At 43.9% G+C, this 27978-nt stretch overlaps 2 protein-coding genes across 2 annotated transcripts in view; both read right to left on the bottom strand.

Moving 5' to 3' along the window:
* The window catches only part of LOC137564359 (extracellular superoxide dismutase [Cu-Zn]-like), a 34301-nt gene extending 24744 nt beyond the window's left edge, over window positions 1-9557 (bottom strand). The window contains exon 1 of the mRNA XM_068278149.1: window positions 9466-9557. The gene's annotated coding sequence lies outside the window, so the exon portion shown is untranslated. The remainder of the gene's footprint in view (window positions 1-9465) is intronic.
* SOD3 (superoxide dismutase 3) lies at window positions 3848-19794 on the bottom strand. The gene is made up of 2 exons (XM_068278160.1): window positions 19689-19794; window positions 3848-9914 (listed from the first exon to the last, which is right to left on the bottom strand). Exon 2 carries the CDS (start codon window positions 9899-9901, stop codon window positions 9218-9220), a length of 684 nt encoding a protein of 227 aa, XP_068134261.1. The 5' UTR covers window positions 9902-9914; window positions 19689-19794; the 3' UTR covers window positions 3848-9217.
* Window positions 19795-27978: the final 8184 nt, after the last annotated feature.

Genomic DNA, 27978 nt, shown 5'->3' with positions numbered 1-27978 from the left:
GGTCCCCAACCTTTTTCGGCCTGGTGACCACTATCCAGATGAAACCGGGACCCGGGGGGGGGGGGGGGGTCTCTGGGTTGTGCCAGTTTTCAGGGAGTATAGCTGTCCCAATATAGCCAGTATAGCTGCCCCAGTATAGCTAGGATAGCTGCCCTAGTATAGCTAGTATAGCTGCCCTAGTATAGCTAGTATAGCTGCCCCAGTATAGCGAATATAGCTGCCCCAGTATAGCGAATATAGCTACCCCAGTATAGCGAATATAGCTGCCCCAGTATAGCGAATATAGCTGCCCCAGTATAGCTAGTATAGCTGCCTCAGTATAGAGAGTATAGTTGCCCCAATATAACGAGTATTGATGCCTCAGTATAGTTAATATAGCTGCCCCAATATAGCTAGTATAGCTGCCCCAATATAGCTAGTATAGATGCCTCAGTATAGTTATAGTTAGTAGCGTCTGCCGCTGTGTTATCTTAGCTGGCGGCCGCTTCCTCTTATACATCTTGCTCAGCCCCTCTCCTTCAATCCCGTCTTCTCTCACAGCTGCGTGTCTCCCGCCTGCTGTGAAGAGGCAGGAAGCTGGGCAGCGGTTCCCATGGTAACGGCGATATGCATCGCCGCTAGAAGGAAGCCACTCTCCTGCTTCTGCCTATTCACAGCAGCCGGGAGACGCACTGCTGTGAGAGAAGACGGGATTCAAGGAGAGGGGCTGAGCAAAATGTATAAGAGGAAGCGGCCGCCAGCTAAGATAACACAGTGCGGGGGGAGGGGGCGAGAAGACAGACCAGCGGCCCAGCTGCAAACGGCTCACGGACCAGCAGTGGGCCGCGGACCGGGGGTTGGGGACCCCTGCAAAACAATACCAGTCCTTCTGATCATTCTAATGTCAGTAGTTTCTTAATCACACACCTGAAACAAGCGTGGGGCTAATCCAGTTGGATTTTTGTCAGAAACACCTGATCTGCTTGCTTGTTCTGGATCTATAGCTTAACCTCCTTGGCGGTAACCCCGTGTGTGACACGGGGTAAGCCGCCGGAGGGTGCCGCTCAGGCCCTGCTGGGCCGATTTTAATAATTTTTTTTTTGCTGGACGCAGCTAGCACTTTGCTAGCTGCGCCAGCACTCTGATCGCCGCCGGCCCCTGCCCGATCGCCGCTATCTGCTGCGGCGCGGGCCCCCCCCCCCTCCAGACCCCAGCGCTGCCTGGCCAATCAGTGCCAGGCAGCGCCGAGGGGTGGCCCGGGACTCCCAATGACGTCCCGACGTCAGTGACGTCGGTGACGTCATCCCGCCCCGTCGCCATGGCGACGGGGGAAGCCCTCCAGGAAATCCCGTTCTATGAACGGGATTTCCTGATCGGAGATCGCCGAAGGCGATCGAAGCGGGCGGGGGGGGGGTGCCGCTCAGCAGCGGCTATCATGTAGCGAGCCCTCGGCTCGCTACATGATTAAAAAAATTTTTTTTTAAAAAAAAACTGCTGCGCTCCCTCCTGGCGGTATTTTTCATACCGCCAAGGAGGTTAAAGTATACTCGCATCCAGTTTTACCACCTCTGTGTACTGTGAAAGTCAACAGATTTTGAATACTATGTGCAGATTGTGTAAGTAAACTCTCATTCTACATGGAGGTGGTCAAATTGGCGGATTAAAATTTGATGTGTGTACCAGGCTTTAGAGGTAGAGAATCGGCAGGATTGCCAGTAAATTTGTATTGTTTTAAATTAAATATTTCCATTTCCTTTCTCACTTCAGGTTCCCTTTAACTATAAAAGGGAAATTAGTTGATGGCTGCCTCCCTATCATAAACCACAAATAACTATGGTATTGACATAACTACTCTGTAAAAGCACTGCAGAAGATGTCAACACTATATAAATGCACATAGTATATTGTCAGGGTTGTCAAACTCAAATACAAAGTGGGCCAAAATTGTACACTGGGACCTAGTCCCGGGCAAACCTCAATGCCTACTGGCCACCATCCTCCCCTTATAAAGTTCCCTGGTGTCTTATGGCCCCTCCTCCAACCCCTAAACAGTTCCCTGATGTCTAGTGGCCCCTCCCCTATACAGTTCCCTGGTGTTTAATGCTTCCCCCACCACCCCCATATGGCTTCCCTGGTGTTCTAGGGCTTCACCTCCAGTATACCTTCCCTGGTGATCTAGAGTGGGCCAAACCACTTGGGGCCAAAGTGGGGAAACCACTTGGGGCCAAAGTGAATGGCTCTGAGGGCCAGATTTGGCCCGCGGGCCGGAGTTTGACATGTATGGTATAGATGAAATTTAAACGAACGCCTTTTCTTTCATGAGGCATAACTGTAAAGGTGGCAACACAATTGTCGATAGGACCAACAGATAAATCCTACTAGATCTGATCAGAGAGAGAGGGATCCATCTGATTGAACCCCTCCACACAGATTTTCTGCATCTGACTCGGTCTCGGCTCTCCCCCACCGGCTGCTCCTTCTTCACTGCTGAGTCCTGGGCACCTGTGTGATGTGAAGACAGACACTAAGGGCAGCATGGCATGTACCTTATGTGACTACTAGAGGCCTCACACAGGAGGCACCTCAGGACAAGGAAGTGAAGAAAGAGGAACCGCGAACTGTGGACAGGTAAGAGTAGATTAGTCAACCGTCAAATCGAACGCCACTAGTGACACACTCCTGATTGACCAAATTTTCAAGCCTGCTCAATCGACTGAATGGACTGATTCCGTCTGATCAAATCTGCTAGGAATCGATGCTACAAACTACAGGTAGTACCCAGTTAACGAACGAGACAGGCACTGTAGGTTCGTTCTTAACCTGAATCTGTTCTTAAGTTGGAATATTGTGCCATCTCTGTCCCCTATACCTCCTCTGTGCCCCCCTGTGCCTCCAGTGTCCCCCTCTGTGTCACCTCTGCCCTCTGCACCTGCTTATACAAGTTTAAAAGCCATTTTTTCTTTGATTTTTTTTTTAAATCGATTTTCTCAAAAACTACAAGTCCGATTTGAAATTTTTTTTTTTACTTGTTGCCATGGAAATAGAGATTCCATGCCGTTCGTATCGTCGGGTCGTTCGTAAGTCGGACGTTCGTAAGTCGGGGACTACCAGTATTCCCGATCAATTAATTTCCAAATAATTGAATCGGCTGGATATCAATGCAAATAAAACAATAAATGTATGCCCACCTTTACATTGCTGTACATGAGGGTCTCCTGTACTACCCTATAGGATAATTATCCGTTACAATGCAATGGCTGTAGGGGTGCTGTGACAGCATGTACTGTTGTAGTCTTGCCCTGCCCTAGGGTAGCTTCATGCAACCCAACCCTCGCCCTAGAATTGCCACCTTCATATCCTCAATGCCTGAGGGAGGACCTACACGGGTAGTCATTTGGCAGTGATCATAAGAGGAATTAATCCTGTTAGGATTTTTGGCTGTAGTTACATAAACATCTCACTTTAAATGTAGCTCTATAGTTGTATAGCATCAAACAGACTGCTACATACCCCCTCACACATCATGGCGGTGCCAGGGAATCCCTCCACCGGGCAGCAGCACAGAAAAATGTAAAAAAGCCAGCAGCACACCAGATATCACTAAAATCCAGAGCTCTTTATTGGTACATCCACAAGACAGGCTGGTAGCTGACGCGTTTCAGACTCACAGGTCCTTAGTCAAAGCTATAACTAATCACCTGTGAGTCTGAAATGCGTCAGAACCAGCCTGTCTTGTGAATGTACCAATGAAGATATCTGGATTTTACTGATATATGATGTGTTGCAGGCATTTTTACAGACTTCATAGCTCCATAGTCATATTCCATACTAATATGAACTTTAAAGTAATGCATATAAAACTTTTAAGTGGAGGTCAAGCCAATCTTTATTTAAAATAAATCAAAAAAAAAAAAAGTATCCCATTCACTTTAAACACACAGGCTAATAAGAATTGTCAACTTCAATCTGAGCAGAAAAAGTTCTAGCTACAGCAATTTCTCAAAAATATTACTTTTCTTCTTCAGTGGACAGATAAAATAACAAATGCGGGGGTGTAACTTAACAAAGCCATGGATGAGTCGCCTAGCTAATCAAATATTCCAGGAATAAATCTGCATAATTACAAGGCGGTAACTAACAATGCAACATAATTGTGGATTTGGGGGAATTGGTTGGCCACAGTATCTGGAGTGTTTTTATGTAATGTTTCAGCTTGGGCGCACTGTTTTTGTTGTTGTTTTCAGTGTTTTTGACCTTGTTCTTCGCTTACCCTAACCAATTCACTTTCTAATGCCTAACCCTAATCTCTCACCTTAATTAAAACCTCCTTCTTGTTGTCTAAAGCTGGCCATACACTTTTAGATGTGGCCAAAAGATAGATCCCTCGATCAAAATCCGATCAGAGAGGGATCTATCTGGCCAAATCCTTCCACACACTGCACATACATTTTAAGCTGATTTCAGCATGTTCGATGCAATGCAACACTATGGGCAGTCGATCAGTATCTTCCGTCGGATGCAATCGACCGATTTGATTGATTTCAGCCAAAAATCCATAGGGCCTACATGTTGGGGCATCAACGAGAAAAATCAGTTAGAGCATAGCCACCGTAAGATTATACCCTTCCAGACCCGACACCTGGTCCTAACCTCTCTTATTAAAGTGGACCTGAACTCGTGCACAGGGCACAAGGAAAACACAGATTAACCCACCCTGTTTGTGTTTAGAATGAGGGCCCGTTTCCACTAGTGCAGTGCGATTTTTTTTTTTTTTGCGGAAAACACAAACTAATTTGCATGCGTATGTAAATTTTCATGCAAATTCGCATGCTTTTTCGTGTATTTTTGTAAGTATGTGATTTTAACCATGGCAGTGCCTGTGTGCTTTTACATTAATTTTACACGAAAATGTATGCAAATTTGCATGGAAAACTTGCATAGGGAAAACGCATGCGAATTTCCGATTAGATACATTACATGCGAATCGCACACTAGTCTTGCGGTGTGGGAATTCTGATGGCTCAGCTGTGCAGATTATTTTCTGCACAATCCTCCGCACAGATTTCCTGACAAATGGAAACAGTCCCATTGACTATTATTGGCTATGCAAATCTGCATGCAGAAAACGCATGCTGATTCGCTCTAGTGGAAACTGGCCCTGAAGAGCCTGTCTAATTCCCCCTCAGCCGCAAGTAATCACAATTGTAATTTGAGCTGTCAACCGTGTCAGCACAGCAATCTCGGCAGCCTCAGCTAATATGGAAACACAGGATGTTAACCCTTTGTCAGCTTCCATGAAAGCAAGAAGTAAACACACTGCAGATTTATTGCAGGAGTTCTGTGGGCTGCAACAAATAAATGGCATACAACTCTCATTTCCCACACCTGAACCGATTAAGGCACACCTGAAGTAAAAGGAACGTGGAGGCTGACATATTTGTAACCAATTAAACTACACAAATTGTCTGTCTGGGCTGCTGATCTTCTGCCTCTAATATCTTTTAGCCGTAGACCCTGAACAAGCAAGCAGATCAGCTGTTCTGACTGAAGTCTGGCCAGGTTAGCTGCATGTTTATTTCAGGTGTGATTCCCATACTACTGCAACCACAAAGACCAGCAGGACTGCCAGGTAACTGGTATTGTTTAAAAGGAAGTAAACATGGCAGCCTCCATATGCCTTTCAATTCAGGTTCTCTTTAACGTGAACCAGAGATGAAAATAAGCTAATGATATAAACCATTGGATCTGTCATTCTACTCCTAAAAATGACTCTCTTAAATATCTCAAGGTTTTATTTTATGTATAAACATTTACAAAGCAGATGTAATGTTTTATAGTGTCTGTTCAATTGCAGTGTCTCAAGAGTCCCAGAGTGAAAATACATGACCTATTGACCTTTTTATTTTTTCCCCTTACAGTAAAAAGCTCAGATATCTGCTTAGGAAAGTGTTTTCAGGCGGGTACACACGCCATATTTTTTCAAATGAGGGGTTCGTCAGACCCTCCCGCGGGGCGGTCGTTCTGCCGACAGTTGCACGTGAGTACAAGCTGTCGGCAGACCGTCTTTAGGTGCGTACACACGTCGGATTTGCGCAAATGACCCGTCGTTTGGACGTCCAAACGACCGGTCGTTCGGACGTCAAATCGGGCGTGTGTACAGTCTGTCGTAGTGATGGGAATCCCGGCTCTTCTCGGAGAATCGGCTCTTCTGAATCGGCTCCCATTAAAGAGCCGGCTCTTACGGCTCTCAATCGGCTCTTCATTAAATATTACTGGACACCACTCAGAAACGGAGGAAAAGTCCCGCCCCCGTCTCCATGACAACTCCTGACTGCTTCGCTGACTGGGGCAATCCCTCCTGCTACTGCTCTGCTCCGCCCCATACACTCCTACAAGCTGCAAGAGAAGGACTACATCTCCCAGCATGCCTCAGCGCCCTTTATTACACAGCAAATCAGAGCTGTGTGGGGCGGCTGAGGCATCGGCTCTTTCAAAACTGAGAGCCGGCTCTTGTCGTTCACAGCAAAGAGCCTGCTCTTAGAGCCGGCTCATTCGTGAACGACCCATCACTAGTCTGTCGTTCAGCTGATAAGAGCAGATTGCTCAAGTCCGCTCTTATCAGCTGAACGACAGACTGTGCACACGCCCGATTTAACGTCCGATTGACCAGTCGTTTGAACGTCCAAACGACGGGTCGTTTGTGCAAATCCGACGTGTGTATGTGCCTTTTGAGTGATCCGCTCTGCGTTTTAAGGTTCCCTTTAAAGGGACATAAACAGTGTATACAGTCAATTGATCTAAAATTATGTGCTTGTATATCCCATTATCTAGAAGGGCAGTAGAGGGTGTCTGTGATTTGTAATTCACAGCAGTTACATTATGGACAAGATCCATATCAGAATCCCTAATGGTTTTGTTGGCCTCATACAAAGTACATGGCTGGGCTCCTCTTGGGCCCTATACAAAAAAGTGTCATCCTTCTTTGGGACTTATCTTGGTGGCCCCCTGGGGATGGTTATGGCCCTAAGGAATCACTTGCTTATTATAGCTCTTCGAGACTACAGATGAAAATCTCCCTGCCAAATGTCCCCAGCTAACCATAAAATCTTAGTCCCCCTGCTCAAGTCTACATAATTTAATAAACAAATACATCCTTCAACATGGAGATTGTGCCTTCCTAGCTGCTACTGTGCGTGTTTTCACAACTAAAGTTCTCAAGAGATTTTAAGTTAAATTCAAGCTAAAATTGTATTGATACTGTGGGTAATGGTTTAAACCTTATTGGGTTTTTAATGCCGTCAGTGTCTCCATCTGGGAGAATTTCCCTCGCTTTATCTTGTGACAGGAAGTGGGCAAATCTCTATAACAAAGTCCGAGAACAGTAAGTAAACATTTTTCAATGGTTAAGCGTTAGATCCTTGTGTCACGTTTGTATTGCTGTTCGTCATTTTATCTTTCTAGTCTCCTCATCTTTGAGTTTGAAGACATGGAGGTTCCATGGACAGAAGTTGAGGAATGGCCTCTCAAGCAGACAACAACAAGAGCAACCTGATAGAACTTCATTTTTTACCCTCTGTATCCAATAGTAGCAAAATTATTTGGGATCTAAGAAGCAGGCAGATAGTACCAGCCTCAAACATCTACACATCTATGTGGAAACTAAAACATAAACATAAATCAAGTGTGAACCGACCCTTTAAAAGTGACCCTGTAATGAGACAGACATGTAGGCTGCCATATTCATTTCCTTTAAAACAATACATATTGGCTGGCTATCCTGATATTTTTCTTGCTCTAAATTACTTCAAGACACTTAGGTCTCTTTCAGATGGGAGGCTGAACTGTACATTTGCTGAGCAGTTCAGTATACCGTCTGCCCCTGTCAGAGGCGTATCTAGAGGGGTGCAGGTATGGCTCATGCCATGGGTGCCACAGCATCAAGGGCGTCCCTGTGCTGCACCCCCTTGCCTGCCCCATGCCTCCCTTTCACTCAGAAATTAGATCAGATTAATTCTGTGATCTCTGGAATATGGCTACTTAACTTTTGTATGTGGGGTGCACTTGGCTTTGCGTTAGAAAAGAGGACAGAGAGGGAATAAGAAGAGATAGTTAAAAAAGTAACTTTAGCAATATCCTGAGCCAAAAAACACAGGCAACCAAAATACATGCAAGTGAGAAAGGATGCTGTTTTTAGAGGGAAACGGGGGCTCTGATGGGAGGCAGGGGGCACAATTTCAGTGTTTGCCATAGGCTCTATATTACCCAGATACGCCCCTGCTGCCAGTACAATTTAAATGCAGCCAAATTGCAGTGGTTGTAACACCATGTGTGGCAAGCACTGACGCGGTGGTGTTAGAGAGCAGCAGAGAACTGGGACATGCCAAGTCTGAGTGCGGCTGCAGGCATGCTCAGATCTGACTCCATGGGGGGGGGGGGGAGGCACCTGTACAGCGCCAGTACCGAACGCTGATGAGCAGGAGAGGCAGTGAGTTCACAGCCTGTCTGCTGCCCGTCTGACAGAGGCCTAACTCGGAGGGAGTGTGTTGGTGTTCGAATTTGGGATCCTGCATTCAGAAAACCTGAATTATGCCGAGCACCACACTTCAGCACCCAAGCTAGTGGTCATGAGGGTCATGAGGTTACAGAATCCTTTCAAGGTGCATGCATCAGAGTCACATGACACAGGGCGGGAATGAGCCACCCCTGACCCTATCCCTAGCTGAAGTGCACTGTTCGGCATAATTCGGGATTCCAAATGCAGGATCCTGAATTTGAACATTCAACACTAGATCGGTTCCCCTACTGAAGTCTGACCATACTAACCCCATGCTTGTTTCATATGTGATGAAACAGCTCAACACGGCGCACACCGTATCCCTCGTAGTGCCTGGTATCGGCACCGCTATAGCTGCAATGCTGCAATGCTATAGTCTGCGGCAGCGTACCGGTGATTCGGGTGCCAACAATAGCTGGACCCCGAGTTACGTGTTCAAACAACCTCCCCGAGTTGCTACGACTCAGAGGGGGAATAGTGGAATTTCAGCGACAGCAGGGTGAGCCATCATTCAGCTCACCCAACTGCCCAGCGACGGTATAATATGTACGCTCTTTAGACTACTGAAGCTGGAGAGATCAGCCAATAAGTGCCAAAAGATGTCAGTCTCCATATCCCTCTCACTACAGGACCACCCTAACATATGTGTCATCGCCTGTCATACCTGTATCATGCAACATGATACTACTGATTACCAGGCCCTGACACCCACTTGACCCAGCTAGCATTAGTGGTAATTCCAATAATGCAACAAGCAAGACGTAGTCCAGCATTTCCATTCTCCAGGCTGGCCTGGTTATTGCCTTTGCCAAGGTCATCGGCGAGTTTGTGGACTACAACAGATCTACCAATCACAGAGAGCGGGCCAAATAGGTTAGCCTGGAGATTGTGGAGGTGCTGCTGAATATTCCCATTCTTCACTTGAAAATTACCAAAATCTCCAGGGTGATTCGGGTGGTTTACAGAATTAGGATTGTAATGTCCTCCAGTAGAGTCGCAGCCATTGCTCAAGTCGCCATAGGTGTGGATGTGAATGGCTCTTAAAGATCCATTTGGACTTGTTGGAAATCCTCGTATACAGAAGTGTGCCTCTAGCTTTCCGTCTGGATAGCACTGCTTGAATAAGACATCTCCAGTGATGTTGGGCTCCGTTGCGTTCAGCTTGGAATTTGGTTGTAGGTTACAGATGGCGTACAGCGTATCATCATTTTTCTGTAACCTATGTGGATTAACACACCAGTTCCATATGTCATCTATTTTTGTAAGCATGTCAGATAGAATACCTGCTTCGTTTTGATCATGGCTGCCAGCGTGGACATCGCAGGATGTGTAAGCAGAAAGGATAAATGCCAGGAAAAATAAACGCATGGTGAAATGACCCCTGAAAAAGAAGAAACGAGTTATGTACAGCAAACAAACAAGAAAACATAAATCACTGTTATCAAAATGATATCAATGCCTTTGCCTGAATATTCTTCAAGCCATGTAAAAGCCCTATCTGGGAATATGGATGCTTTGGCAATCCTTTTATCAGTTATCACTCTCCATCATGAAGTGTGGAAATACTTCATCCTCCCACATCCATGCCTTTTATTATCATAATCCAATATTTATAAAGCACCAATATATTATGCAATGCTGAATATAAGGGGTATGTTATATTTTCACCAAAGGATTGCCCTCAATATTCCCTCCAAATTCACAGTTCATGTACTTGTTGTTTGCTGTGCAAGGGACAGAGGCGTCTGAGCCATTAGGCAGCTATAAATTCTTGCCTAGGGCGACAGAAGGAGGGAAGGGCGACAGGAGGAGGGAAGGGCGCTGCTGAACTGAGTAGTGAGAGGAGAAATGCCTCTCAACTCACTCAGGTATCAGGTTACACAGCAGCATTGCCTGACTCATGACTAATTTACTGACTGATTCATTCATTTCCTTCAGCTCAATGATTCAAAGAACCACAGTAATGAATGAGTCAGTGAGAGAAGGCACTCATCCTAGTCAGGGATCCGAGTACAGCATCAGCTCCTGAGATTCATTCAGTCCCTCTCTCTGCTACTGGTAACTGCGTGGAAGTAGAGACTGTAGCAGACAGGCATTGACTGCCCCCCAGGCCGCCTTTCATTCAGTGATTTAAGGTTGGTCCTGTGTCTGCTGTATTCAGGTTTGTTGTTGTAAGGCATTGTAAAACACTAGGCTAGCTGATAAAAGTGCAATTAGAGGGCAGGCAAGCTGGTAAATATACAGAGCATGATGCAGAGGGGGGTCCATGGGAAAAAATCTGTCTGGTCTCTCCCCATTGTTAAAATGACTTCATGTGCAGATAAGGTGTTAAACAGGTTGAAAAGTTTTGACAGTCCCTAGACTCCAGGAGGGCTGCTTTCTGACTTGTGTGGGAGACTGGCAGGGACAGCAGTCCTATTACCAGCAACTAGCCTCTGTGTAATGTGGGACTGCAATACAGATAAGCTCTCTGCTCCATCTCAGGCTATTCTCAGTCTCACTCAACTCCTCCTATCTCGGCTAGTGCACGACAAAATCGCAATCGCTAGCAATTCGCAAATGCGACTTTGTGAAGCGATTTTTGAAAGAATCGCTCCAATAAATGCTACCTGCAGCATGTTTGCGATCACAACACTGCTGTGGGAACACCCTCTTAGGGTAACATTAGCCCAGCGCTTTTCAAATTGATGTAAATTTGAAAAGCGCTCTGAAGCCCTCTTGGTGTGCACCAGCCTTCTTCATTCACCTTTTGTTTCCCACTTTCCCTAGTGCTGGGTGTCTGTGTCTTCTTGTCATACAGGAAAGCTAAATAAAAGTGCAATCCTGGTGAGGCAAACATCTTCTTCTCTCTCTTTCAGCTTTTTTCTCCTCATTATTTCTCTGCATAAGGGAACAGACACACTATAAGGTAGTGAAAACCGGGATGTGTATAGTGTGTGTGTATAGTGTAGTGTGTGTGTGTGTACTGTGTATAGTGTGTATGTTGTGTGCGGTGTATATGTGTGTGTACTGTGTGTGTGTGTGTGGTGTGTGTGAGTGCATGCCGCAATAAGTATATTTTATGGTGAAACGCTCTGCTGCGTTACAACTATTTTCTGGTGAACCCATGCCGCAATAAGTGTATTTTCTGGTGAAACGCTGCTGCATTATGATTTTCGGGGGTGGGGTTCACCACAGGAGTGGGGGGGTATGGGGCTGGGGGCGGGGGGGGGGGGGTTGGCACCACAGGATTTCTCGCCTGGAGTGACAAAATGGCTAGAGACGCCCCTGGCAAGGGATGTATCTTTTGATTGGCTGATGCCTATCACAGCCAACCGCGGTGATTGGCTGCCGGGGGGGAGGGGGGGCTGGGAATAAAAAATATAGACAAATTAAAAAAAAAACAAAAAAAACCCAAATAAATAAATAATAAACAGAGCAGCAGCGATCCGAGCCCATCAACAAAAAGCTCTGCTGGTGGTCAGAAAAAAAGGGGGGCGGGCGGAAATCACTTGTTTGCTGAGTTATACGGCCCTGCAGCAAGCCCTTAAAGGACAACTTTCGCAAGATAGCAATGGAGGCCGCCATTTTTATTTACGTTTAAGCAATACCAGTTGCCTGGCTATCATGCTGATCCTCTGTATCTAATGCTTTTAGCCATAGACCCTGAACAAGCATGCAGCAGATCAGGTGTTTCATCTGACAAGATTAACGGCATGCTTGTTTCTGTTTAATTCAGACACTACTGCAGCCAAATAGACCTGCAGGGCAGCTAGGCAACTGGGATTGTTTAAAATGAAATGAATATGGCAGCCTCCATAGCCCTCTTGCTACAGTTTTCCTTTAGCCACTTCAGCCTACAGGGTTGAGAATTTTTTACATCTGAGCAACTTTCACCTCCCATTCATTTGCCAATAACTTTATCACTACTCATCACAATGAATTGATCTATATCTTGTTTTTTCCGCCACCAATTCGGCTTTCTGTGGGTGGTACATTTTGCTAAGAGCCACTTTACTGTAAATGCATTTTAACAGGAAGAATAAGAAAAAAATGGAAAAAAATTCATTATTTCTCAGTTTTCAGCCATTATAGTTTTAAAATAATACATGCCTCCATAATTAAAACTCACGTATTGTATTTGCCCATATGTCCCGGGTATTACACCATTAAAATTATGTCCCTATCACAATGTATGGCGACAATATTTTATTTGGAAATAAATGTGCTTTTTTTCAATTTGCGTCCATCACTATTTAGAAGCCCATAATTTAATAAATCGTATTGATATACTCCTTTGACATGAATATTTAAAAAGTTTAGACCTTTAGGTAACTATTTATGTTTTTTTTTTATCATTGTAATTTTTTATTTTATTTTTTATTAAAACTTGTATGTGGGTATTTTTTGGTGTGGGAGGTAAACAGGGGATTTTACATGTGTAAAAATGTATTTATTCAATGTAAAGTGATTTTTGGTGTAGTTTGCTATTTGGCCACAAGATGGCCACAGTCAAAAAGTCCTGGGAGCGATCGATCTCGCTCCCAGGAAGAAGATAGAAGCAGGGGAACTTTTTGATCTCAGAAAAGCCGCAGCGTCTGAAGAGACACTGTCGGCTTTTCTCCGGGGAAGGGGGGGGGGGGGGGGTCCGATCAGTGAAAGGGATTTATAATCCCTTTCATTGATCGCTGGGCTAACGGCCCCCAGCGGGAGCACGCACGGGGGGGAGGCCCGCGGGAGCGTGTGCGACCCGCGAGAGTGCGGGCAGCCTAACTGGACGAAAATTTTTGTCCAGTTAGGCTGAAGTGGTTAAAGCTGCAGTGGCCTAAATTGTAAAAAATAGCCTGGTCACTAGGGGGGTGTAAGCCTAGGGTCCTCAAGTGGTTAAAATGTGTATCTAAATCAAGATTGAAAAAAATCAAAATCCTTTTAACAACAACAGAATTTGTATTAGCTTTGGACTGTTCAGCAATTGCTTTTTTTGTTTAAACTGTTCCCTTTAATCCTGATGGAGCGTTTTTGTTTGGAGAAGGGATACAGCAAACGTGCTCAGGATGTATGCCCCATATGCTATTTGACATTTACCTTTCAGCAAGTCGTGCTACATTCTTATATTATCTGGGCAAAGACTGCAAAGACTTACAACCTTGCAACAGGCAGTATTTAAAGTTCTGGTTCAGTCTTCAATTTTTACATTCATACCAGTATTAAATATATTTACATTATCAGCAATGCGCACCATTTTGTATACTGCATATGCAGGGATTTGCATGCAATAATCACACAACATCTTGCACAAATAGCATAGGTCTCACCAGTTGAAGAAGGTACAGTACCTTCATTGTGCTTCTCTGTCCACATTTCTGTGCAGCCTGGATGATACTGTAGCATTGCAGCCATGCACAAGCAGTAATCAGGCAGCAGCTTACACAGAAAGCAGAGGTCTCACTGGCTAGTGCAGGCCCAGAGTAATGTGCAGATAGCGAGCAGACTACAAGTGGCTGCCAGCCTGCCCACCATCCACTGCTCACACATCTCAGACTGACGTATGACTCGTGCCCGCCCACTTTCCACTATAAACAGATACAGAATACCGTAGGGGCCAAAAAACAGGCTTACTTTAACAGAAATTCCATTATATTAGAGTTTTCTATATTAGGGTTGGCAGTGGCTGGATAGAGTAATGGTTAAGGGATCTGACACAGGAGACGTGGGTTCATGTCTCGAATCTTCCTGTTCAGTAAGCCAGCACCTATTCAGTAAGGAATCCTTGGGCTAGACTCCCTAACACTGCTACTGCCTATAGAGCGCGTCCTAGTGGCTGCAGCTCTGGCGCTTTGAGTCCGCCAGGAGAAAAGCGCGATATACAAATGTTCTGTGTCTACTATACCAGGCATTACTCTCATATACTTATAATGGGACTTGGCCGGGACCTGGACACAGAGGGCTTGATTCAGTAACCAGTGCTAACTGTTAGCACGCTTCTGAAAAGGCCATTATCACGCCTAAACACTCAGTTTGGGCATGTTAAACTCAGATCGCGCGCAAAGACACGCGTGCAAAACTGTGTGCACGCACAGCGTGGTGCGCGCAAAGTGCCCATTCACATCTATGCGACGTTTCGCGTGCACCAGACTTAACGGGACTTTGCGCCCGATCTGATTTTAGAAACGGTGCTAACCTACTTAGCACCCTGGTTAACACGCCTAACGTCTTTAGGCGTGCTAAGTAGGTTAGCACCGTTTACTGAATCAAGCCCATAGTTTACTATACTTGAATGTTTACTATATGTAAGTTCACTATAACGAGATTATACTGTAAATATATTGAAAGTACTTGTCATCTGGCTTCTAAAAGACAGCGTTCAGTAGCTCCATATTGTCAGTGGAGTGAGAATTCCTTCCCAAGCAAAAAGCAGATTACTTGCAGGGATCATACGTTAGTCTCCTTTTTTGGAAGACCACTTGATGCCATACACAAGCTTTTCATGAATTGCTTGTGACCAGTGAACAGATTTACTGCTCTGCCCATTCTGGAAGGGGAGAAATAGAAGTCCAGAGGCTCGGCAGTAAATTGTGTATTCAGGGCCAGTTCTAGACTTTTTGCTGCCTGTGGCAACCTGAAGCAAACTTGTAAGGATGCACCCCCCCCCCCTGATTTGGAGTAATCGCACAGCACCCAAAAACTTTCACCCACAGTATAGGTAGGTAGGTAGCCAGGTATAGGTGCCTCCAGTATAGCTAGCATAGTTGCCCCAGTATAGATAGTATAGTTGCCCCAGTATAGGTAGCTAATATAGTTGCCCCCAGTATAGGTAGTATAGTTGCTCCCAGTATAGGTAGTATAGTTGCCCCAGTAGAGTTCACTAGTATAGTTGCCCCAATATAGGTAGTACTGGGGCTCCAGTATAGGTAGTACTGGGGCAGGAAGGAGAACGGCAGCTCCCTGTAGCAGCGATGTATATCGCCGTTACCAAGGAAACTGCTGTCCTGCTACCTGCCTCTTCACAGCAGCCGCAGGATGCACTGCTGTGACAGAACAGAGGACAAAGCATGCACAGAGGAAGGGGGGGGGGTGCAGAATGCTGTTCCTTGTCCCATGCCCTCTGACGCAAATGCATCACTTGGCATCATGGGCCAACCGCCCCTGTGTGTATTGTGTGTATTATCCAATAGTGGTCAGCCACATATTATTCAACTCTGTGAATCAGTGAAGAGTAGGGTGCCAACATCTGGGTACACTTAATAACTCCCTACTAGCTTGTGCTCAACACAACAAAACAATTCATTTATACATATGACCCAGAGACCAAGCATCATGTATCAAAAATGATGTATTTTACAATAATGCAATAAATACACACAATGTACACCCTTGATCCCTAGGAATTGCACCACCCCTTAAAAATAGAAGGAATAGATCATGGAGCTCCTGGCAACTATATAATTTGCAATAAGGCACTATTGATCCTCCTCCTGAATTCACACCTACAACTAATCTGAAAAGTTCATGTGCCTGTCACACAGAGAACTCTTATGGTTTCCGGTTGGATGGCAACAAGACAGCAGTAAAACCTCCCAGTACTGCTGGGCACATCGAGCTACACCGCTGTTCAGATGTGATACAGTGCTGGAAATACACTACTCTGATACTATGCGCCATACTTTGCATATAACATTACCTGGCCAGGGATTACTCACATGTCCTTCCGTGATTGGTGAAATAAAAACATGTAGCACCGGCTCACCGTAATTGCAGCCTCTCCCTGTGATATACAGTATCAATTGATATGCCGTGTAACAAGGTCTATATAGGAAAGACGGGGAGGGATTTGGAAACACGGATAGGAGAACATATCAAAAATATTAAGGCTAAAAATGTAGATAGTGCGGGTGCACAACATTTTAACCTTTTCAGATTAGGTGTAGGTGTGAATTCAGGAGGAGGATTAATAGTGCCTTATTGCAAATTATATCATTGCCAGGAGCTCCATGATTTATTCCTTCTATGTTTAAAGGGGTGGTGCAATTCCTAGGGATCAAGGGTGTACATTGTGTGTATTTATTGCATTATTGTAAAATACATCATTTTTGATACATGGTGCTTGGTCTCTGGGTCATATGTATAAATGATCTGGGGACACTTGTCCATATGGTAGATTGTCCCCAAGAATGATTAAAAACTATAATTTCAGACAATGAAAATCTAGCATGTGTATATAACTTTCCATAGCATAGTACTAATCGTCTCAAGTCTGTGAACAAATTTGATATCAGGTCTGTTGTTTTTCAAATATGATTAGCAATAACAAAAACTCCGTTGTAGAGTAAGAATTTCAAAAGAATATGAAGATATTTCAGAATACATAACACCGCACCAAATTTTCTTTCTTTTGTTTTTAAGCATTTGCTGGTCCAAAAGACTCCTAAAAACCATGCTGACAATTTTAGAATCAAACCATAAAAAAGAAAGTATAAAAACAAAAATTTGGTTAAAAGTTCTTATTTTAGAGACTATTGGATGATGTGAAAATTGGGTTTTATTAGCTGTTATTTTACAACTTTGTTTTTATTAAAAAAAATAATTTAAAAAGATTGTTGGTAAAGTCAGCCACACACGAATGCTGATTGACCATATTCATGCAGTCCATTTTTTAAACAATCTAAAAAGAACGGAACAGAATCTAGAGTAAACAATCAAATTTACAGGGTAAATTTAGCTATTGATTTTCTTTTCAAATAGATTGTGAATACACTTTTGGCATTTACCAATCCTTCTAACTGATAATTTCATAACAACAGATACAAAAACATTATTTGCTTTGAGGTAGAATTTTTTTAGTTTTTAGGCCTCTTTCACAGTGCGACGTTAAAGTCGCACGTTATAAAATATTGTAACGCACAGCAATGCAAAGTCTGTGTGACATTCACAGTGCACACGTTGTGTTAGTGTGTAACGTGTAGCGTTAGTAGAAAGTGCTGCATGCTGTGCGTTTAGCAATGAATATGCTGCGTTACTTGTGTTGCACATGCTCAGAAATGTTTTTTTTTCTTTTTTAAAATGTTTCGCATGCGCCGTTTTCGTTCCATAGTAAATACATTTTCGAACGTGCGACTTTAACGTTGCACTGTGAAAGTGTATATGCGTTGCGTTAGTGCCGCATGTGCGACCTTAACGTCGCCTCAAACGCAACGTCCTACTGGGAAAGTAGCCTTATTGTTGCAACTGCAACTTGACAATAGTCAAGTGAATGGCATTTTCATATAGTAGTCTTATTTAATTTCACTGCTTCTCCTAAGTTTTCTCAGAGGAGATAATTTTTCTTCTTCTATTTAAAATAACTTTTCAGCACTCTGCAATTGAAAAAGTACCAACAAGTTGGTGAAAAGTACTGCCCAAATTATTTTAAGTATTTTCATACTTGCAGGTGGCTTAAAAGGCATTTTATTGATAAGGTGTAAAAATATCATCTAGGAGAAAACGTAGAAGAAAAAGGGAATTGAATAAGGCCCAGTGTGCGTGTCTGTGGCCAACATAAGATTTAGGCTAATTTCACACCAGGACGTTGTGTTAGAGGGGGCGTTAAGGTCGCATAACGTCCCCCTAACTCAACGCCTGGTGGTGCTGGATCTGGACGTCAGAGTGAGCCGCGTTGTGCAGCTCACTCTGGCGTCAGTGATGCCGTGATGCGCACTCTTCCTGCTCCAGGAAGTAAACACTGCACGTCATAACGTGCAGTGCATATTATTAGCCATGAGCCTGGCCGCTCTCCACTCCTCCCCAACATTACTGAGCATGTGCAAGCAGTCTAACGCGGCTCAGCCGCGTCCAAAGTACTGCATGCAGTACGTTGTCTTGTGACGCAGCGTTACAATGTAACGCAACGTCCGCACTGTGAACAGCCTCATTGATTTTTCATTACTGTGCGGTGTGCTGCGTTACAGGCTGCTCTAACGTGCGCCTGTAACGTCCCACTGTGAAACCAGCCTAAAACCATACAGACCTCAAGGAACGTCCTATGCCTCATACGTTACTCAAGACAATTCTATGATGGTAAATTGGGCCAACTGAAGCCCATATGCAATTAACCTTTTCTCCTAAGTTTTGAGATAATTGTCATATTATCTTTAAAATAACGTTTAAAGGACAACTGTAATGAGAGGCTGCCATATTTATTTCCTTTTTAACAATACCAGTTGCCTGGCTATCCTGCTGATCCTCTGCCTCTAAAGCCACATCTACATGGTTCAATTTTCCGTCAGACCGGATCCATTAGATACGGTAATTTCCAACCGTTCCATTTGGATTGAGTTCGATTTTGCAATAGATTTTGGGTACTTATCAATGCAAAATTGATCTGAAACAATTTGGACATCTACACATGATGCAATTTCTTATCTGATCACGAGTCGATCTGATAGAAAATTGTACCATGTAGATGAGGCTTTATACTTTTAGCCACAGACCCTGAACAAGCATGCAGCAAATCAGGTGTTTCTGCCATTATTGTCAGATCTGCCAAGATTTTCTTCATGCTTGTTTCTGGTGTGATTCAGACACTACTGCAGCCAAATAGACCAGCAGGGCTGCCAGGCAACTGGAATTGTTTAAAAGGAAATAAATATGGCAGCCTCCATATCCCTTTTGTTACAATTGTCCTTTAATCATTTTACAATTGAAAAAGTACCCAGAAGTTGGTAAAAAGTACTATCAAAATTATTTTGAGTATTTTCTCTTGCTGCTCATTTAAAAAGCATTTTATGACAAGGTGTGAAAATTATCTCCTAGGAGAAAACTCAGGAGAAAAAGTGAATTGCATATGGCCCCAAATAATTAGTCTTTAGCTTTCCTGTCTTCCCAAGAAAAAAAGAATGCTATTAATGCCACACCTGTCGTACAAAAAGGCATCCGAGCCAAGAGAAAAAGTCTCACTATAGTAAGCAGCCAACGATGGTTCAGCAACACCTTTGATTAAAAACTACAGTCTACCTGACTGAGCACAGGTGGATGTAATGCTATAACAAAGAATTAGCCCAAATATTTGCACTAGCAGACCAAGCAATGCAATAGCAACATGTGTGGTGTGTACAAATTTCACTGGTAACTTGCAGACAGCATAAAATCAGCCAGGAGGAAATGTTGGTAGCGTTCTAGCAGCCAGTGAGTGCTGAAATACCTGTGCAGTGAGGTGATTCCGGTGCCCAGTGAAGCAGGTATCAGTGTCACAGATGGAAGCAGACTGTGCAGGCAGCCTGGGATGAGCACTGGTTTTGTAACCTTGTGCAGTGGGAGGGCTCACTCTGGCTGCACATTCCAGTGTTCATCAAATCAGTGCCACTTCACTACCATCTATCTGACCTGAGGCACTGACTTGTTTATCAAGACAAAATATTCCAGTCACCCGGTGGAAGGTTCCATGGAACTGTTGCTGTAAACTATTAAGAATTGCAATTTAAGTAAATTTAAAATATATAATACCTTACCAATATTTCTAAAGCACCAGCAGCAGGGGCGTAGCAATAGGGGTTGCAGAGGTTGCGACCGCATCGGGGCCCTTGGGCAAGAGGGGCCCCAAAAGCCCTCCCTCAACTACAGTATTAGCTCTCTATTGGTCCTGTGCTCATAACAATCACTTCTATAGATACATTGAATAGTGGTTATCATTAACAGACTGTTTATCAAGACAAAATATTCCAGTCACCCCGTGGAAGGTTCCATGGAACTGTTGCTGTAAACTATTAAGAATTGCAATTTAAGTAAATTTAAAATATATAATACCTTACCAATATTTCTAAAGCACCAGCAGCAGGGGCATAGCAATAGGGGTTGCAGAGGTTGCGACCGCATCGGGGCCCTTGGGCAAGAGGGGCCCCAAAAGCCCTCCCTCAACTACAGTATTAGCTCTCTATTGGTCCTATGCTCATAACAATCACTTCTATAGATACATTGAATAGTGGTTATCATTAACAGACTGCTCCCCATCCCCTTCTTGCACCTCTGACACTGTAGTTGCCATTGGCAGGTTTTGGTGCGCCGTATCAATTGATACGTATAGAGTGCTTGGGGGGGCCCCATTGTAAAACTTGCATCGGGGCCCACAGCTCCTTAGCTACGCCACTGACCAGCAGGTATGTGGAAAGCATTCCATCTCCGACCTAAGCTATCGTGCCAATAGAGTTTGTGATTATGGTCTTACTACTGACTGACAGACAGACTGTGACCAGTCATGTAGAGATACAACCACACTCTTGCTACCTGAATGCTGATAAAACTGAGGTTCTTGTCCTTGGAGGTCAGTGCCTGGCAGTCAGCATCACTAATGATAGGGAGTTCAGACCTGAATAGCTATAACTGTGCTATTATCGCGATTTCAGCATAAGAAACACTTTCTATATTTATATATTGCTGTATTATGTAACCCCCTCCCAGAGATGCTTAGCCTAGCCTATGTTTTCATGAAGCCTTCTTCTTCCAGTGCATTCTGGGCGGTCAGGTGTTGTTTTGTACTTCGGAACGCACGTCAAACAAACATTGCAAGTGCGACACCATACACTTGTGGGTCGGGGAGGGGTTGGCAGCAGTAGGTGGCAGAAACTGGACATTTTGCAGTATATTCCATGCTGAAATCTATTGCAAATTGCTGTGCAGTATGTGGCCAGGCAATAGATCCCTCTCCGATCAGATTCAATCAGAGAGGTATCTATCTAAAGGTGGCCACAAAGGAAACAATAAAATGGTCCAATTTTACAGTAATTCGATAAATCCGATCGGATTTCCTGTTTTTTTTTCTATTTCAATCGATCCGGAATGCCAGATATTTCTCTTCAATTTCTACTAAAGATTGTATGGTGTGTGTTGGATTGTTAATTTATTAATATACACACCCTATCAATTTTGTCAGAGTTTCCAATCATTTTTATCATAATTGAGGAAAAAAATGAACATACATGTGTGGTACATTGGTCATATTTTTTAAATGTTACAATCAGTCAGAAAAATTGATTGCAATTCTTAAATTGAACAGATATTTAAAAAATGGTATAGTTTGTGGCCACCTTAATGGTCAATCTGCTACCAGATCGAACAACGTATGGGTGCCTTTACTTTAAGCTGCACACTATCTGTCCACTTCCAACATCCTCTATAATAATCCTCAAGTTTCTCTGCGTCCCATGTCTGTGTGCGTGTGTTTTTTTTGTTGTCCGCATGTGCAGGGAGGGAGGGGCCAGGAGGGGCGGTAGTGTGCACTCGCGGCGGGCATGTGCCCGTTTTTAAATGGGCTAAGGTCACTAGTACTATTATTTTGTGTGATGTAGCAAATGACTGCAAAAAAAAATAAAATACCAGTATGTAAATATGTATTATAAGCCTCGCCAACAGTCGGGCTGGTGCCAACTTCTGCAGCTTATTCTAAATGTAATCTGTATTTATCTAAAGAAAAAGTACAATAAGTACAAGTTCAACATCAGCAATAACAAACAAATTACATTAACGTGTACAAGAGATACAGTAGCAGGAAAAAGTATGTGAACCCTTTGGAATTATATGGATTTCTGCACAAATTGGTCATAAAATGTGAATCTGATCTTCATTTAAGCCACAACAAAAGACAATCACAGTCTGCTTAAACTAATACCACACAATGTTTCCATGTTTTTATTGAACACACCATGTAAACATTCACAGTACAGGTGGAAAAAGTATGCGAATCCCTAGACTAATGACATCATCAAGAGCAAATTGGAGTGAGGTGTTAGCTAGCTGGAGTCCAATCAATGAGATGAGATTGGAGGTGTTGGATACAGCTGTCCTGACCTAAAAAAAACACTCCAGTTTTGGGTTTGCTTTTCCAAAGAAGCATTGCCTGATGTGAATGATGCCTCGCACAAAAGAGCTCTCAGAAGATCTACGATTAAGAATTTTGACTTGCATAAAGCTGGAAAGGGTTATAAGAGTATCTCCAAAAGCCTTGCTGTTCATCAGTCCATGGTAAGACAAATTATCTATAAATGGAGAAATTCAGCACTGCTGCTACTCTCCCTAGGAGTGGACTTCCTGTAAAGATAACTGCAAGAGCACAGAGCAGATCCCACAGTGAGGTGAAGAACAATCGTAGAGTGTCAGCTAAAGACTTATAAAAGCCTCTCGCATATGCTAACATTTCTGTTAGGGAGTGGTGGGGGGGGCTGGAGGAAGCCCATCGTATGTATGAATTTTTTTTCCTATGTATTTCAGGTTCCCTTTAACTAACTAAATATAAGTAAAACATCACCACAACAAATTAAGCAGGTTAAATTGGTATCATAAGGCAAGCCAGGAACAGCAAACAGGGTTAAAAGACAAAAGAACAATGCAAAACAAACATCATTATTATGGTCAGGTCAGGTTAGTAATGGCATATGAAGCCATGAATCTTGGTAATTGGATTCAGGACCAGTTCTTCACACAGCACAGCAGCAAGAATATACTCATCGCCAGTTAAAACAATGGTTAAAGGACGTGAGGGGAGAGGTATATGGAGGCTGCCATATTTATTTCCTGTTAAGCAATACTAGTTGCCTGACATCCGGATGATCTATTTGGCTGCAGTATTGTTTGAATCACACCAGAAAAAAGCATGATCTGCTGCATGCTTGTTCAGGGTATGTGGTTAAAGGTATTAGAGAAAAAGGATCAGCAGAATGGCCAGTCAAATACTTTTGCTTAAAAGGAAATATTTATGGCGGCCCAATATACCTCTCACTCCAGTTGTCAGGGAATGCACAGCTGTTCTGCATGAGAGGGTCACCTGCTAGAGAAAAGAAAATGTCCAAAATAGTTCAGATACAAGATACCACCATCAGGTAAAGCAGGGATTTGCGGGATTCCTAACAATGTCACTGTTGGGCGCTAGAGATGGCTTGAACCTCCGATTTTAGGTTCGCGAACTTCCGCAAAAGTTCGGGTTTGTGTGAACTTTGCAAACAGCAATAGACTTCAATGGGCAAGCGACCTTTCAAAACTTCAAACATTAATTCTGGCCAGAAAAATGATGGAAAAGATGTTTCAAGGGTTCTAACACCTGGAGGGGGGCATGGCAGAGTGGGATACAGGCCAAAAGTCACGGGGAAAAATCAGAATTTGACGCACAGCAGCGGTTTAAGGGCAGAAATCACATTGCAATGCTAAATTGGAGCCATAAAGTACTTTAAAATATCTTGCATGTGTATACAGTACATCAATCAGGGAGTGCAATTAGTGTACTGCTTCACACTGACAGACTAAACTCACTGTGTAACGCACCGCACACAGTTGTTTGTGTAGTGACGGCCGTGCTGGACTGGTGCGCACCATGGCGAGAGTGCAGGAGATGGCGGTTTTCAAGATCATATGGTCGCCGGGCTGAGGTAGCTCAATGACAGAACAACAGTGACTGTCCAGCTGATCGAATTTGGTCTGTCCACAATGAAGCAACAACCTTATTATCTTGGGTGTGCCCCCCAACACACTCATATAGCCGGTGGTCATTGCTTCATTGTGATACGCAAGCCCCTTCAGCGCGGCAAGGTAACAATCACATGTACTGCAGGGTGCCCACTTGAGCGCGTCCCAGTGGCTGCAGCTCTTGAGCGCTTTGAGTCCGACAGGAGAAAAGCGCTATATAAATGTTCAGATTATTATTATTATTATGTACATGCCTTTTGTTTTGTTGTTGCAGCCGCAGTGCAGCCAGAAAAATTAGGCAGGCATGTACACGCACCAGAAAAAATTATTATTGGATTTGTTTGCGAGCAGCGGCCTTCAAAATTCAGGAATCCACCTGGAGTCCTGGACCCTGTTGGTGGTGGCGGAGAAGGCAGTCAAGCGGCCTGCAGGCAGAGATGCTATGTGGGGACCGACTTAGTCTTTAGGCAGGCAGTCACACGGCGTGCAGGCAGAGATGCTGTGTGTGGGGACTGACTTAGTCTTCGGGCAGGCCTGACCGTGCTTTGCAGACCACGTGGTCAGTTGGACCCTTGACCCAACGCTGTGTGCCAGAGATGACACCACTTGCCTTTCAACATCACGGTACAGTTTGGGTATCACCTTTTTTGAGAAATAATTGCGGCCTGGTATCTTCCACTGCGGTGTGTGGCTTTGCTTTTGTGTGCTGCTTTTGCTGCTTTTACTCAGGTTGTCAACCCATTGCAGTGTGCCTTCGTAAGGAAGTTGTCCCTACGCGGGTCTTGGTCTTTCCAATTTTCAGTGGCAGAGAGTACAGATGGCATTGCTCTCATCTGAGGCAGACACACAAAAAAATGTCCACACCACTGAGCCCTGGGATAATGGCACTTTAGTGGTGGCGGCCCACTGAGTGTTAAGTGGGGTGCCAGAATCAGAGCTGGAGGAGGAATATATGTCACGGTTCCATGCGGAAGCTGAGGAAGATTAGGTGTTCTGTGTTAGTCAACTACGTCCTGACAATCTTGGGGGTTGATAGCACATGCCTTCGGAACACTGTACTTTAGTCCAGGGCCGCACGAAATCACGACAGCACGACCTCGAACAGACCTGCCTGGTGGCCCGCCTCTGGCTCTGCCTCTGCCTGTTTTGTCCATATTGGGGGGGATGAAGTGAAAGGTATGCACTGACTTGACTAATACAATGTGCAGTCACAGAGGTACCGTGAACAGGTATGCAGTGACTGGTATATAAAACTGCGTGCTGTCACACAGGTGCAGTGAACAGGTATGCACGGACTGGTATCAATACAATGTGCAGCTGTCACACACACAGGTGCAATTAACAGGTATGCACGGACTGATATTACAAATGTGCAGCTGTCACACACACACAGGTACCATGAACAGGTATGCAGTGACTGGTATATAAAACTGCATGCTGTCACACAGGTGCAGTGAACAGGTATGCACGGACTGGTATCAATACAATGTGCAGCTGTCACACACACAGGTACCGTGAATAGGTATGCAGTGACTGGTATATAAAACTGTGTGCTGTCACGCAGGTGCAGTGAACAGGTATGCATGGAATGTGCAGCTGACACACACACACAGGTACCGTGAACAGGTATGTGCTGGGCCTGGCACAGTATAGCAATTAGCAAGGGCCAGCTGCGACAGGCAGGGCTGTATATGCAGTGTCAGTGGCACACACACAAAAAAGAAAAAAAACACATCACAAGAACATTAGCTCTCAAAAGAGCAGTTTTGGGGTGCTTTTTAGCAACAAATATCAGCAAGGAGCAACCTAACAGACCTCCTAACTATCGCTTTCCCGATCTCTCCAATGTCTCTCCCTTCTCTCAGTAATACTGCAGCCTGATTGGATTCCAAGTGTCTGCTGACTGTGATGTAGAGGGTCAAAGTTTAGCCCAATGATGTAGTACAGGGGGCGGGTCGAACTCGCATAAAGTTTGTGTTCGATAGCGAACGCGAACCACCGATGTTTGTGCAAATAAGTTTGCATGGAAACCGTTTGGGCCATCTCTAATTGGCGCTCTTCAAAGTCTAAAAAGGAGTTAGGCCTGGTTCACACATAAATCTGCACATTTCCACTTTGGGCCAGTACTGGCCTGTCCTGTCAGAAAACGGATGCAAAAAAGATGCATAACTATCAGTTTAACCTGACTGGACCAGAAATGTACACCTTTTCTGTGTGAACACATCCATAGAAACGCATACAAAACTGATACAAAACTGACAGGACTGGACCGGAATTGTACACCTTTTATGTATGCACACAGCCATTGAAACACAAACAAAACTGGTAGAAAACTGACAGGACTGTAAATGTACAGATTTATGAGTGAAAACAACATCCATAGAAACACAAACAAAACTGATGCCAACTGTCAAAAACTGACAGGACTGGACTGGTTTTTGTGTGAACCAAGCCTTAGAAGACTGAGAAATAGAGCTGTCAACAGAGAAGATTGGAAAGGAATTATTCAGGAAGTCAGGGCCTTCATCAGCTGTAGCGATAAGGCCTCGTTCACACCTAAAATCGCTAACCACTAGCGAATTGCGTTAGCGTTTTCCGTGGGTGATTTTTACACGATTTAACACGGAAAAATTAATGTACAAATTTGCGGTTTTGGAGCGATCGTGATTAGCGTTTCTATATATGCTAATGGCGATCGCTCCAAAATCGTCGGAAAAATGCTGCATGTAACACGTTTGTGATTAGCGAACGCTAGCGCTTTAGCGATTAGTGGGAATCGCACGATTCCTGCTTAGGTGTGAACAAGCCCTAAGGGCTGGAACCCACTAGAGCGATTTTTTGAGAGTTTAGGGAGTTATTCAAAACGCTAGAGATTTCCTTAAACGCTCTGCCAATGTTAATGGATGGGCCATATACCACTCGAGCGATTGCGATTAGCAAAATCAGCACTTTTGAGCATTAGCGTTTTGCGTTAGCGATTCTGAAATGTAAAGTATATAAACGTTGGTATAATCACTCATGAATACAGAGCGATTTTGCTAGCATTTTTAAATTACTGCACACTAAAAAAATTATCATTAATTGAAAGAACCAATCAAAATTAAAAACTCTAATCGCAAATCGCTGGCAAAACGCTTACACTTTTTAAAATCGCTACCAAAATCGCAAGAAAACGCTCATAAAATCACTTACAAAATGCTCATTAAAAATTGCGATTAGCGATAGCGCTTTGTAGTGGGTTCCAGGCCTAACAGTACTAATAGTAATCTGGATGGGTCACAATATAGGGTCTGATTGTTTGCTGTGTGTGAACCTCATTGCATTGTGGGAAATAACAGCTTTTTCCAACTGCCAAGCAGCCAGTATCTCTCTCTGTGCATAGAACTCTCAGTAACAAAAATTCCTTACAGATCATCCGGCAGGACTAAAACTGTCACCAACTGTGATAAATTTCAGAATGTAAATCAGAAAAAGGAAAGATTTTACAATGGCCAAACACTGATTAAATAATCTATAAATTAATATTGTAAACAATAAGCAATTGTATTCATTATGTTATTTTCACTACAGTTACACTTTAACCACTTGAAGACCACGGTGTTAAATCTTCCTAGTGACCAGGCCAATTTCTCCTAATTGGCCCACTGAAGCTTTAAGGCCAAGTTGCAGGGCTGTCCAACTCAGCACACAAGTGATTCCCCCCTTTCTCCCCACCAACAGAGCTTTCTGTTGGTGGGGTCAAATCGCCCCCAGGATTGTTTATGTATTTATTATAAATATTTAAGGTATTATTTTTTACATTTTATTATTTTTTTTTTAATTAATTTCTTAACCCTCTCTCCGTCAGCCTATCACAGCGGAAAGCTTCTGTGTCCCCCAGGTTGATGGGAAGATGGATGGAGCCAAATACAGGACAATCTTGGAAGAAAACCTCTTGGAGACTGCAAAAGACTTGAGACTGGGGCGGAGGTTCATCTTCCAGCAGGACAACGACCCTAAACATAAAGCCAGGGCAACAATGGAATGGTTTAAAACAAAACATT

Source organism: Hyperolius riggenbachi, chromosome 1 (genome assembly GCF_040937935.1).
Source record: "Hyperolius riggenbachi isolate aHypRig1 chromosome 1, aHypRig1.pri, whole genome shotgun sequence".
Classification (NCBI taxonomy): domain Eukaryota; kingdom Metazoa; phylum Chordata; class Amphibia; order Anura; family Hyperoliidae; genus Hyperolius; species Hyperolius riggenbachi.
The sequence above is the reverse complement of the archived record's forward strand: the minus strand, read 5'-3'. Positions and strand labels throughout refer to the sequence as shown.